This window comes from Rutilus rutilus, assembly GCF_951802725.1.
Source record: "Rutilus rutilus genome assembly, chromosome: 5".
NCBI lineage: Eukaryota > Metazoa > Chordata > Actinopteri > Cypriniformes > Leuciscidae > Rutilus > Rutilus rutilus.
In genome coordinates, this window is record NC_140213.1 from 47,276,987 (window position 1) to 47,291,739 (window position 14,753).

The window sequence follows — 14,753 nt, forward strand, 5'->3', positions numbered from 1 at the left end:
TGAACTCACCACCAGTGACCGCTGGCCCGAACGGCTGGGACACCAGGGGACTGGAGCTGAACTGGTTGTACGGGGCCCGACTGAAGGGGGCGTATGACTGGAAGGAAGGGGCCGAGGGGCCGGCGGTGGATGCCAGAGACGACTGCACATGAACACAAGGACAGGTCAGCATTCACACGGCTTTATGTTCTGCAGAAACCCCTGAATGTGTGTGTGCAGCTCACCTGCACGATGGCGGGATCCTGAGGAAGGTTACAGGTGGGTTTGGGCGGCTCGCACACTGTCAGGTCTTTGATGTCACTTCCTCTGAATATGATGTACTCAAAGACATCATCTCGAGGGGGGATAGGCCTGTCCGTGGGGCGATCCTCAGTGCCGAAGGACTTCACTGGAAGAGAAAGGAAAATGTTAAAATTCACACACACAAAAAAAGCAATATGTGACCCTGGACCACAAAACCAGTCACAAGAGTAATTTTTTTTTAAATTGAGATGTACACATCATATGAAAGCTTTCCATTGATGTGTGGTTTGTTAGGATAGGACAATATTTGGCCCGAGATACAACTATTGAAAATCTGGAATCTGAGAGTACATATAAATCGAAACATTGAGAAAATCTCCTTTAAAGTTGTTCATTTATGTTGGCGATTGTGCTGCATTCACTCACAAAAATAAATGTTTTATATATTTTTTTTTACAAAATATTTTAATTTTTATTTAAAATATGAGGAAATTTACAAAATATCCTCATGGAACATGATCTTTACTTAATATCCTAATGATTTTTGTCATAAAAGAAAAATTGATCATTTTGACCCGTACAATGTATTGTTGGCTATTGCCACAGATATACCCGTGCGACTCGTGACTGGTGACGTGATCCAGGGTCACATATATCATATATTTTTTCATCCAACTCCCTGTCTTCCTCCAGGTCCTGTAGCCAGGTGCTGTCATGTGTATGTTCACTTTGTCTTTGTAATGTTTATAACTGATTTAGGCCTAATCAAACTCCGAAAAAGAAAATCACACAAATGTTATTGTATTCAACCTCTCTCATGTCCTCCTGGGAGCCAGGAACAGACTTTGGTCCACACAGTAGAGGACATTATACTGTAGTGAATTTCTCTGACAACACACATGTAACAGTTTTAAGTCTAAATGTCCTGTAAAGAGCACATTCAGGGCTTTTCAGATACCAAATGTTTGGAGGTTTCACCATAACAACTTCTCCCTGGTCTTAAACACGACTGACATTAAATTAGTGATCAAATTTAGCACTCATATGAAGAAATGACAATATTTTGAAATTACCATAATTTAAAACGAACTAATTTTCAAATTGTTTGTCATAAATAAACATCTAAAGTAAATGTTGTTTTTTGTGTGTGTTTTTTTTTAAGATCTGCAGGCTTCTAACACACAGTGACAGACCAGTATCAAAGCAGCTCCTCACCTCAGAGTCGAGGCATTCTGTGTATAAAACAGCACTCACACAAAATAAACAGCACCCTGCCTCAGTGCAGCGGTCTGCATGTACGGATGACAAAATTCCCAGCACTCACACAATATGTATGTACTAGCTTTCGGCATACAACCGCATACGACTTGCGCCACAATAGTAACTCGTGATGCATGTATGACGTACAGTAGATAGAATGTAGGAGTATCGTAAGTTTAGTCGTGGTTCAAACAAACAGAGCTGGGCAACAAACTCAAGCTCCTCCGTCATTTCTCTTTAAAAATTGTTGTTTTAGACTTCTAATTCGTGACTGGTGTTTTGTTTTGCTCTATCCTCTGCACTTCCGTGTTTGTCATTACGTCATGCGTCAGGTCAAGGGTCACTCTTCCACCGTAAATTGATGCATATGGCCGTCTGCCGGAACCCGGAAGCTAGTTATTTTAGTTGATAAAGTTTTAAATATGGATATTTAAATCCCCCCAGAGCCGTGTGGATTACTTTTATCATGGATGGATGCACTTTGATGGACTTCAAAAGAGAAACAACCATTCACTGCCATTACAAAGGTTGGAAGAGCCAGGACATTTTTAATACAACTCCGATTGTATTCGTCAGAAAGAAGAATGTCATATACACCTAGGATGGCTTGAGGGTGAGTAAATCATGGGGTGATTAAAATTTTTGGGTGAACCTTAAACCCTTTAAGGACAGGTGACAGCATGTTTACTAATTGGCTGCTGTCACTTTAAGACCTGTACGCATACAGACACGCATCCGATTTTCTCTCAAATAGAATCAAATGAATGAATCGAATTCTCTCGGATGCGCCATTACTGAACTGATAGAATGCACTGTAGCACAATACTACAATATTTCTACAAAGCAGATCGTGGAGACATTTTTATCGTCCACGATCAAATTCGTTATATAGCACCCCTACCTTGAAGTATCCAGTCAATTTAGGGATTTTTTCAGTATATCTTGGTCACATTGTTTTTTAACCTATGTATTTTCCATTTTGTGCTTCACACTATAATACTTTCTTTTGGACATTTTGCCACTATGCCGTCTAGCAATTAGCCTGGAAATCCAGACCTAAATCTGAAAGATTAATGGTCTGGCATCGACTAGTGAGAATCGGCCAGCTCGAGGGGCGGCAAGCATGCATTTGAAAATCTCACTGCACGCAATTGGATAACACTAGACCAATCACAACAAGCCCCATACACTTAGCTACCAGCGGAGCTAACTGGGAGATTAGACTCTTGCCGTATCCGGTCGGCAAAACAACAAAAACGCCCTTCTTGCAAAGGAACGATTCGAGCGGCGTCTTCTGTTTCTCTTTTAGATAAAAAGCCAAGTCTAACTCGTTCATTGTAGCGGCCAAAGCCGTTTCAAACAACTAGTGTTCATCCATAGCCATCTCGCAATGTTTACTAATGACTTCGACGTCACAGCGCTGTCGTCATCCATTTAGCTTGCCTCTGGCCCGCCTATATCAGATAACCTGATGTGATTGGTGAAGCTCAGATACAAGGGCATATTTAATGAGCATCATTACTTGATGTCAGAGTAAACTCGCTGAGATTTCCAGGGTATCTAGCAATAGCATTGACGTACATGAAAATGATTGACATGATTTGACCAGCAGCTGATTTGACAGATGTGACCTTAATGTCACATCTATCCAATCACCTGCTTATTTTTTTATTTTTTATTTTTATATTTCTTATGGGCCAAAGAGGGTCTTTTTTGTTCATGCTGAAGTAAATTTAATAAAAAATAGTGTGGCCAGTCCGGGTACCCTGCACACGTGGGGCCCCTAGGCTGCAGCCAACGAAAGTGTAGTGGCAAAAACAATGTTGGGTTTTTCCCGTAACCCCCTGTTATTGTTTCCAACCACCTGGAGAATGCGAGTACCGGGTCAGACTCGCAGCCCGAATCCAAGAAAATCCAAGAGTGTTGTCGTTAAATGTTTGTCTGTGCATTAATCCACGCCTGTATATGACTGACGGCACCAGTGCCACTGCTGCCTTCGTGTTTCATCTGCACGGTGTTTACCACGCTTGTATCATGTTCATGACAGCACCGGCATCGCTGCTGCAGTGGACAACAGTAGGCCTACTAAGCTTTGGCACGACCTCCGCCATTAACCATAAACACTGAGCAGTGCTCAGCCTCGCGCTATAGATGTCTCCATCTGCCTATCCATGTGCCTGGGGTACTGAATGACGACTGGAGACAATCACGACATGACTGCTGGCAGTGAGTTTACGGCGGGATTTTAGATCCCGATAGCGCCACCTTCGGTGATGCAATGTCGAGAGACCGACTCGAAAGGGAACGTCACTGGTTACCTAACGTAACCTCGGTTCCCTGAGAAGAGTGGTTCATTTGGAAACAAAGCTAGTCTATTTCTAAACGTAATGGTGCATGTCTAGCCTGGCTCCGCCCTCCTACGTACTTCCGCTCAATTTCATTTTCCTTCAGTACTACGTCTGGGACTGCTGTATATTCTTAGGTTTCCAGAAACAAATTTTTTGTAGGACCAATCAGCGAATAGAGGGAGTGGCTGAGAACGATGACGTTGATGTGATCACACACATGACTAGCGTCGGCCAATAGTGAGCCTACGTATGACGTACAACACACAGACGCGCTGCTTTATCAAGACTCGAGGAACAGAGAGAAGGAAATGAATAGTGGAATAAATTTTTTTTTTTTTTTTTTTTCGCACAAAAAGTATTCTCGTCGCTTTATAAACTTTATAAAAGACAGACATCTAATTCTAAACATAATCCTCTGATCATTCGGACGACCACACGTTAGCGATTGGTTATGGCAGATCCTGAGTGACTCTGGGCAGATCCAATAGTTTTGAACTTTAACAGAGAACCCGCCTTCAAGGAAGTAAACGTTTCTCAATGGAGCGAGGCCAGACTCTCTGTACAAATGAAATGTACGAGAGTCTGGTAGAACCAGGCTAGTGCATGTCCACTACAGCCAATAGAATCTGTCTGCAGCCTGCAAGACCTGCTTCCTGAAACAGGCTTATCCAATGTAAATTCGGGACTACGCACGTTCCTTCTCCTCTTCTCTCTTCTTTTCATCGGAATGTCGTCTCTTTGGTCGTGTGTCGGCCATATCAAAATTCAAGAGAATATAATTCTAACGTTAGTTAGAAATCCCAATCCCAAATCATTCTTGTCGGTGATTGGCTGGAACACTGTTTGTTATGTTTCGTGGTACAGGCTGGGCCAGTTTGTTTTTGTTGCCGTTTGTGAAACCTGGGCCGTCTACAGAGACCGCGTTTTTTTTACAGTGTGTTCATGGGATAGGCAACTAGCATATAGTGAGGGTATGTTTGCTGTATGTGTCAAAAAAAAATTTTCGGCCTAAAAACGTGTGACATCGCTTAGAGCACCTTTAAAGCAGTGCTGCACAGACCGGTCGGTGTATGACATCAAAGTAAAGTACCGCGAGAGACAGTTCCATATGCTTTTGAATCACTCTTGCCAGATGTGAAAGGCAACACAATGAGGGTTTATGCAAACCCAATCTAATATGCTCTGGGACTAATATTGTCTGTTCTGGGCTACTGCGGCAGCATTACATTCAATAGAAATCAGATCTCAGAAAGTGCCCTCAGCCACATAAAAATAGTAGATTCTAATCCTTGTAGTTTCCCCCTCTGTCCCTATAGAGTGTTTGCACCTACGTCACGGTTTGGTCAGTTACTCGGATGCGCGGCCATATTGGAGATACTCGGATGTAAACAACAGCATGGATTGCACTGTTTATGTACTACTGAACACATTGTTACACTAATTTATTATGTCTAAACCACGGAAAAAAAACATGTGGAAGCTTCTAAATCATATAGAGAAGGACTTAGTAACCAGGAAAGAACGTGAAATTTTGACAAACTAAAGTTAATATGTGGTAAAGATCCGAACGAGCTAGCTTCTTAGTTGTGGACTGACGACCCGACAATTCTTCCTTCTATTTCTTATCCCGACATAGGCTACGTTCAGATTGTCAGTCTAAATCCAATTTTTGTTCATATCCGATTAAAATCTGATCAGAATTAGCTAACGTGAACAGCAAAAAATTACATGAAATCCTACATCCATATGTGGTTTGAAATCCTATTCAAATCACATATCAGGAAATCCGCTTCAGTCTGATCGGATTTCGCGTGGTTTATGTGACTTTCTCACGCCACGTAAAATGTAAACATCAGACGTTGTTATAGGAAACATGCTGAAAGTTGCTGCCGAAACAAGGCTGTGTTGTTGCAAAGTACCGGACATGCAGAAAATTATTATTTTTGAAACATATTTTGAAACCGGTGGAGACAAGAGCACGTAAAAAAAGCTGTGCATACCAGCCTCCTACAGTTCTGCAGCTCAAGACACAGTAGTCCAGCGGCTACACATTTGCATGTTGTAAAATTTAAATAAGACAACATCTCTGTTGCAAATGCAAACCCCTCCATCAACGCAACGTCATTGCCATAGAAACCAATGATGTCCACAGATGCCTTCTTTCATCAGTTTTTTGCACTCTTCTCTTTAACTTTTGGCAGTCTATAGAACTCCAAATGTTTTTTCCCAGTGCGACCGATTAGTACAGACCAAAACACGACCATTTTTCAGCAGCAATAATCAGCCAAATTTGCGAGTCTGTTCAGTTCAGTGGCATTGTTTACGTTCAGTGCCGCCAATATGGCCGACTTCCGGATTGATGACGTGTTGTGAAAACCCTCTATGGCCCTGTCCCAAATGGCACACTCCGGACTTGTGGACTTCCTCAGAGTCCACACTTTGGTGACGTCATGCAGTGCAGACCTATAGGGCCCTTGGCGCGAGTCCACGAGGGCGCATTGAGAGGTATTTTTGGGACAGACTCGATCAGCACGTCGGAAATAACGGCCTGTTTTTTTTTTTTTTTTTTTTGCATTACAATATAAATCATTACAATGGAAATAATACAAAACAATGAACATGAACATGTGGGGATACAGAGAAAATGAAAGTAAATAATAACAGTAAATAAAAATATTTTTACAATTTATATAAAACTTGTTCTATAATACAGGATATTTTCGAAGCTCTTTTATTGGAGGGGATTTTTTGAAGTGAAGAATAACTGTAAATCATAAGCAAAAAATTTGCAACTAGGTTTGAATTTAAGGTATCTTGCTTTGTGAATATGATATTTACCCATCGTACAGAAAACGTTTAATATATCATCTAGCTTTTTATTTTCAGAGACATCAGAGTGAAAAATAACCTTACTGACAGAAATATTACAGGCCTGGTTGTTGTTGGACAGGAGAAATCAATTTTTTATCTCCATGTCAACTACACAGCCTAATTTTACAGTTCTATATTTTGATATTGTGCATATCACCTGGGTATTAGACAATAGATATATCATGCTTATTTAAATTATGTATAGGCTACAGTTGTAGCCTACATAATAATACATAATGTTCCATTTGAACTAAGATTGCAATTTTAAAACATAATGAAAATGTGCATGAGTTTCAGATGAATTTACAGGTTTCAATATTCATAGGCCTACTATGTTTATATATGACTCAGTAAAGCCCTGCCATTCGGTTCTATTTATTTAATGAATCATAATGCGATCGTATTATTAAACGCGCTATTATTATGTTTGAGACATCAACCACTGGTCGATGACCATAATGTTTGTATAAACTGTAGGTAACAACTGGTAAAATGTACATTTAGGTCATAAAAACCGTAATATTTTCTTCTCGGCCATGTCAACAATTATCCGTGAGCGAAATCTCCTCCCATCCATTGTCTGATTGGCCTTTCGCAAGGATTCCTGGGTAGTTAAAGTGCGTGGAGCCTGCATCTATGCGGGCTTCGCGGAAGACCGCTTCAAGGGTACAAAGCACACTTCAGAGCGGTAAAATGGCGAATGGGACAGCCTACGGACTCGTAGACTCAGCGAGCACGCGCAATTCAAGTCCACGAGACCGAAAGTCCGCATGAAGTGCGCCATTTGGGACAGGGCCCGTATGGGGAGGCTGCAGACCAATGCTGCGTCCCAGTCCAAAACTGTCATGCCCTTCACTCGCAAACTTCCCTCCGTCTCGTTCACTCGGATGTACGTCATTGCGAGTTCCCACTACTGGCGGAAACTGCAATGGGCTGAACTGGAACGTCCTAAGCCCTTGATCACTTGGAATCAGCTGTGGAGTTGATTTATTATTTAATTTTTTTTTCCCTTTAAGAATTTGTTTAATGCAGCATCCAAATGTTTATGTGTGTTTGGGTTGTTTTAAACAAAAAATATATATAATTAATATATCATAGAGTTGTCTGTTGTGGTGGTGATTAGATGAGATATGTGGTGACGTCACAATCGTACTGCATTGTGGGACATATAGGTGCCTGAAGTGTACATTTGAAGCAGACTCGCTCCCTCGGTCAAAATCGAGGGAACGAGGGTCTGTCCATATAAACTTACCTCGTCCACTTCACGAAGTGGAACGCACTTCAAAATGGCGGCAGGGATTCCCCCAAGGGGAAGTGCTTAGGGAAGTTCGCAAGTGCGTGTCTAAAAGTGGACTGGAACGCAGCACTGGAGCGGGTAGATATACTGCGAAGTAACATCATTAAATCGACGCTCGAAACTTGCACATTAACCATATTTAGCCCATTAGACATACAGTACCATGTAATCATATGTATCCTCGATGAAATATCTGCAGTACTATTCTCGTCATACAGCTAAAAAACAGTGTCCTACATAGCATTTTATGAAGACAAACACAATTTATCCCTTTTCTAAAATTCCAAGGGCCATTTAGAAGAAAGAGACAATATTGTTGTTCACACACACACACACACACACACACACACACACACACACACACACACACACACACACACACACAAAATATGTATTAACCCCATTTATGAATTATGAATATGATGTCTCCCATACATGACTCTCATATGGCTTGCGACTCTTCTTTAACTGTTTTTTATCCTCCTCTCAAAGCGCTTCTGCTCACTGATTTATATATATATATATAAAAAATGAAAAGGACATCCATGGTGAATTCGATCTTTTCACTGTGGGTGTGTGTGTGTGTGTGTGTGGGTGAGCTGCTCAGAATTGATGTCAGGTGAATGTGGATTGCATCAATTTGCTCCTGATCTTGAAAGTACAACGGCACAGGCACTTGTTGGTGGAACACTTTTGGTGAGTGTCAAGCCACTTTGATTTCTTTTGGCCACTGATGATGGACTGTGCAGAGAAAAGACGTGACAGGCAGTATGAGGAGCAAATGCGCACTAAGTTTTTAGAAACGAACCCGAAAGTGTTAAACGAAAGAAAACCACTTTTTTTTTTTTTTTGTAATTCAAGTTTTTATTCTTTTCATCCAGTACATGACAACACATGTATCAATACTGCTTGCAAGGCCAGAATATTACAGTGGTTGAACTTAAAGGGATAGTTCACTTTGAAATTAATTTTTGATATGTTTTAGCTTACCTCAAGGGCATCCAAGATGTAGGTGTCTTTGTTTCCGCAGTAGTTTCAATTTTGATATTTTTAGGTCAAACCGTTCTTGTCTGTCAGTCATATAATGCAGGTCGATGGTCACTGGCTCAAAACACAAGCACAGAGTCCAAATTAAACAATTCCCCATCGTCCAAATAAAACAATTCCCCATCATAAGTACACATTGATGGCCTAAGACACGAAACGAGCGGTTTGTGTGAGAAAACGAACAGTATTTATATCGTTGTTATCTCTTGAAAACAGCACACGTCCAAATGATCTGACGGCGCGGGCGGGTATAGATATGTACATAGATGTCGCCTTGGCTACGGTTTCGTTCCAATGAACTGCAGTAGCGAAGGCGAAATCTAGTGTATACATCTATACCCGCCAGCGGGCGGGTATAGATATATACACTAGATGTCGCTTGGCTACGGTTTCGTTCCAATGAACTGCAGTAGCCAAGGCGACATCTATGTATATATCTATACCCGCCCGCGCCGTCAGATCATTTGGACGTGTGCTGTTTTCAAGAGATAACAACGATATAAATACTGTTCGTTTTCTCACACAAACCGCTCGTTTCGTGTCTTAGGCCATCAATGTGTACTTATGATGGGGAATTGTTTCATTTGGACGTGGGGAATTGTTTTAATTTGGACTCTGTGCTTGTGTTTTGAGTCAGTGACCATAGACCTGCATTATATGACTGACAGACAAGAACGGTTTGACCTAAAAATATCAAAATTGAAACTACTGCGGAAACAAAGACACCTACATCTTGGATGCCCTTGAGGTAAGCTAAAACATATCAAAAATTAATTTCAAAGTGAACTATCCCTTTAACAGAAGTTAGATGTATTAACAAATGGTCAGAGAAAATAAATAAATGAAAATTACATTGATAATAATAATAATGAAAAAAAAAAAAAAAAAAAAAAAAATTTTTTTCACATGTAAAGACAGCGCCACAAAGGACCAAAAATATTCCCAAACTGGAATATCCACCGGGACCCCTGCTTTGTTCTTATTATGTAGTTTGGAGAGTAAACGTTCGTATGAAGCTGTCTTGGTCATTATGTTGAGGTTTCTGGAGTTTTCCAGTGTTTCAGGATGACTCTAGCCGTCACAGAGACCCCCCCCCCCATAATTACTGCAAACTCTCCCTTTGAAGTATTTGGCATCTGTTCCCTGTCTCCTAATAGACACAACCTTGGTAATGACGGTATTGTTGTTCCAAGCCATTTGCTCAAAATATTTAAGGTTTGTTGCCATAAAGGTTGAATAATTGGACATTCCCAGATACAATGAATAAAAGTACCTCTATCCTTTTGACATTTCCAACAAACATCATTATTTGTCAGACCCATTCTATTGAGTCCAAGAGGTGTCAAATAAAACCTATGTATGATTTTATACTGTGTAAATTGTCCTCTAGCCTCTCTTACATATTAAGAAAACCACTTTTGAATAAATAACAATGTAAAGAATATAAAACTCGTGAAAACTCGCGAATTACAACAAGCGTATCAGTGAGTACACACATCCGAACATTTAACCAGCACACACATCCGAACTTGATGGCACATAACATTTTTGACATTGATACTGCTTTTAATCGTAATGCAACGGACCGGTCAACGGGACGTAAATTAAGCCTTTAAATAAAATGGTTATTGAGGTGTTTACACTGTCATCATGTGATGTCACACTCTGAGCATGAGAAAAAAAAAAGTTACAAATGAATAAATGTAATGAACAAAAAAAAATAATAATATATATATATATATATATATATATATATATACTGTCTGGGTGCCCCCACTAACTGTGCACCTGGCGCCATTTCTCGATCATCACAGTTCTCAGCGCGAGCGTTGATTCATGCTTCAGCAAAAGGAGGATGTCATATTGATCAGTTAATCGTTAACAAAGTTTATAAACAGGCGAGAAATCTCTTCCTCCAGATACTGGACTTTGCTTTGGACTCGTACCATGTGACAAGCGAACACTGTGAAGGAAAAGAAATTAAAGTCTAAATTCTCTTCAGACTTAAAGTAAGTTTTAGATTTTTTGATTACAGTTATTTTGGGAAATATAGTATTGATTTTATACTGTTTATCACCGTAATTTAAAATTCGAAGTTAGGCCTGTTTTATTCAGCAAGTAGCCAATTATAGGCCTGTCACTCCAAACAGACGCAGATGCTGTGCGCAAAAAATTACTTAGACGAATAAATATTTTGAAGACGATGAAAGTTAACACATGAAGTTTATTCGAAAGGGTTATTTTAAAGGAATAATACGTTTCAGAAGGGTTTTCCTTTTTCATTTCGGGCGTTGCTTTGTGATAATGCGAAATCGAAAGTAGCCTATAGCCTATTTGAAAATAGACCTTCAGAGATAAGACAGATAAATATCATAGTGAATGTTCGTTTATGTCAAATATAATTATAAATAATACCAATAATAATAATATGCTAATATAATATTTTGGTTCACACAGATATTAATTTTATATATTCGGTGCATAATACATTTTTCTCAATGTAGCCTACAAATAAATGACTAAATGTTAAAAATTAATAAATGTAATGAACAAACATTTACGTTGCATTTACAATCCTGTGAAACGGGGTGTCCCCACTAACTGTGCACCTGGCGCCATTTCTCCATCATCACAGTTCTCAGCGCGAGCGTTGATTCATGCTTCAGCTAAAGGAGGAAGTCATATTGACCAGTTAATCGTTAACAAAGTTTATGAACAGGCGAGAAATCTCTTCCTCCAGATACTGGACTTTGCTTTGGACTCGTACCATGTGGCAAGCGAACACTGTGAAGGACAGAAAATAAATTAAAGTCTAAATTCTCTTCAGACTTCAAGTAAGTATTAGCTTTCTTGATGACATTTATTTTGGTTAATATAGTATTGATTTTATACTGTTTAGTGTTTATCACCGTAATTTAAAATTCGAAGTTAAAGAAGGCCTGTTTTATTCCGCAAGCTAGCCTATTATAGGCCCGTCACTCCAAACAGACGCAGATGCTGCTAGAAATGAACTTAGACGAATAAATATTTTGAAGACGATGAAAGTTAACACATGAAGTTTATTCGAAAGGGTTATTTTAAACGAATAATACGTTTCAGAAGGGTTTTCCTTTATCATTTCGGGCGGTTGCTTTGTGATAATGCGAAATCGAAAGTATTTTAATATAGACCTTCAGAGATAAAACAGATAAATCTCATAGTGAATGTTTGTTTATGTCAAATATAATTATAAATAATAATACCAATAATAATAATCTGCTGAATATAATATTTTGGTTCACACAGATATTCATTTTCTATATTCGGTGTATAATAGGCTACATTTTTCTCAATGTACAAATAAATTTAGGACCATTTTAAAAATAATAAAATAGATTGTGAATTTGGGGCAATAATCAAATAAAAAAATTAAAAGAAAATTAACTGAATAAAGTAATAAACAGTTTTGGAAATAAATGAGTGTAAAAAAAATATATATATTAAAGGGATAGTTAGCCCAAAAATGATATTTAACCCATGATTTACTCACCCTCATACGGAAGCGTATTGCATTCACTTGAGGAAAAATAATCTACTCTGTTTTTATGAATTAACGAGTTAATTATCTCAGAATTATGAGATAATTTTTCATGAAAAAAAGTTTTTGCTCTGTTTTTATGAATTAACGAGTTAATTATCTCAGAATTACGAGATCATTTTTCATGAATAAAAAGTTTTTGCTCTTTTTATGAATTAATGACTTAATTATCTCAGAATTACGAGATAATTTTTCATGAATAAAAAGTTGTTGCTCTGTTTTTCTGAATTAACGACTTAATTATCTCAAAATTATGTGATAATTTTTCATACAAAATATTTGCTCTGTTTGTCTGAATTAATGACTTAATTATCTCGTAATTCTGAGATTATTAAGTCATTAATTCAGAAAAACAGAGCAAAAACTTTTTATTCATGAAAAATGATCTGTAATTCTGAGATAATTAACTCGTTAATTCATAAAAATAGAGTAGATTATTTTTCCTCAAGTGAATGCAATACGCTTCCGTACCCTCAAGCCTTTCGAGATTTATATGTCAATCTTTTTTCAGACGAACACATTTTTTCTGTTATTTTAGAAAATGTCGTAGATCTTTCAATGGTTATAATGTGAACCTATGGGGTCCACCTCATTCAAGTCCCAAAATGTGCATGCATCTTTCACAAAAGTAATCCATCCGGCTCCAGGGGGATAAACGAAGGCCTTCTGAGGGTAATCCGTGCGGTTTTGTCGTAAAAATATACATATTTAAAACTTTATAAACGAAAATAACTGGCTTCCGGTAGAGGTCAACGCGCGTTCATGGAGATGGATGCTGGCGTATGACGTAGCGTAGGAAGCGTTGTGACGTAGAACGCAGTAAATCATGGGTTTAATATAATTTTTGGCCGAACTATCCCTTTAAACTGCAACACAGAAAGTTATGAACTTTATATGAGTTCAGTTTGCTGTCTCAAGTTTTAAACACAGTAGCCTAATGTCCATTTCTTAATGTTCTTCAATTTCCCTAATAGCACACCACACGTAGCCTACATCACAGAGACATATTTTTGATATCTACATCTGCCAGTTGTAGTTGCTCATCTGCAATTGTCTCTAAGACATTTAGATTAGATTTTAGACATTTAGAAAATGTTTAAGATTAAGTTTATGATTTAGAATGTATGAAAAACTGCTTTCATTAAGATGTTTAATTATCAGATGTTTCCACATTAAGCATTCTTTAACAGGCATCTTAGAGACATACCAGTGCAATCTGGGTTAGACATGTTGTGAAGTTTTAAGCCAGCAATGATAGCAACGCTTCTCTGCGACTTATTAATAAAGATGCTTCACTACTGAATGAATACATTAGCTGAATGAATTATCTCTACATGGCAGTATAGTTGTCTGTAACATCTCATTAACATATTGTCATCTCCAGGTCATGTTGAGCTGACTGTTTTCCAAACCAGTGCTGATCTGTTTGCACTGGTTGTTCAGCTGCAGTAATGTCGGAGGAGCGAGGAAAGGACTCTCTCTCTAAGATGAGTCTCTCAGAGAAACAGAGGTAAGACTGCAGCTGTTTTCACACTATCATTTTAATATCAATGGGATGAGGGATGGGAGAAAGAATGAGGTTTTATCAGAAATCATTAATCTGAAAGACTTGAGTGTTACATTCTTGCAAGAAACTCATAGTAGTTGTATAATGAAGTTAACTGGGGTTTGTGGTGGAAAGGAGAGTACGTCCTCAGTCATGGGACCAATTTAAGTGCTGGTGTGGCTATTCTTTTTTCTCCTACTGTAAATGTTAAAGTGCTAGCAAAAAAATGCTGAAATTAGTCATTTGGGGGGGGCTGGAATTGCACTCTTGATTTTATTCTTGACCGAAATGGGGAAGAATCTCATGCATCGTCAGCTTCCTCTTTAGCTGGTGTTATAGAAAATCTGAATCTCTTGGACGTATGGAGAGAACACAATCCTTCTGTAAAACAATATACATGGGTGAAGGTCTGTAATGATTGGATTTCTGCTGCTCGTTTGGATCGGTTTTATATATCTTGTAACTTGAAAAATAGAGTTGTGAGTACAGAAATTATTCCTAACACACTTTCCGATCATAAACTCATTAGGGTTGGGTTCACACTGTCTAAAAGCACACAGAAGA

At 38.7% G+C, this 14,753-nt stretch overlaps 1 protein-coding gene across 1 annotated transcript in view; it reads right to left on the reverse strand.

Moving 5' to 3' along the window:
- The window catches only part of LOC311291153 (protein LSM14 homolog), a gene marked incomplete at its 5' end in the record, with an annotated part of 36,889 nt that extends 26,025 nt beyond the window's left edge, over positions 1-10,864 (reverse strand). The window contains 3 exons of the mRNA XM_084410026.1: positions 10-142; positions 225-388; positions 10,855-10,864. Coding sequence (XP_084266152.1) covers positions 10-142; positions 225-388; positions 10,855-10,864 — 307 coding nt within the window. The remainder of the gene's footprint in view (positions 1-9; positions 143-224; positions 389-10,854) is intronic.
- Between the last annotated feature and the right edge of the window lie 3,889 nt (positions 10,865-14,753).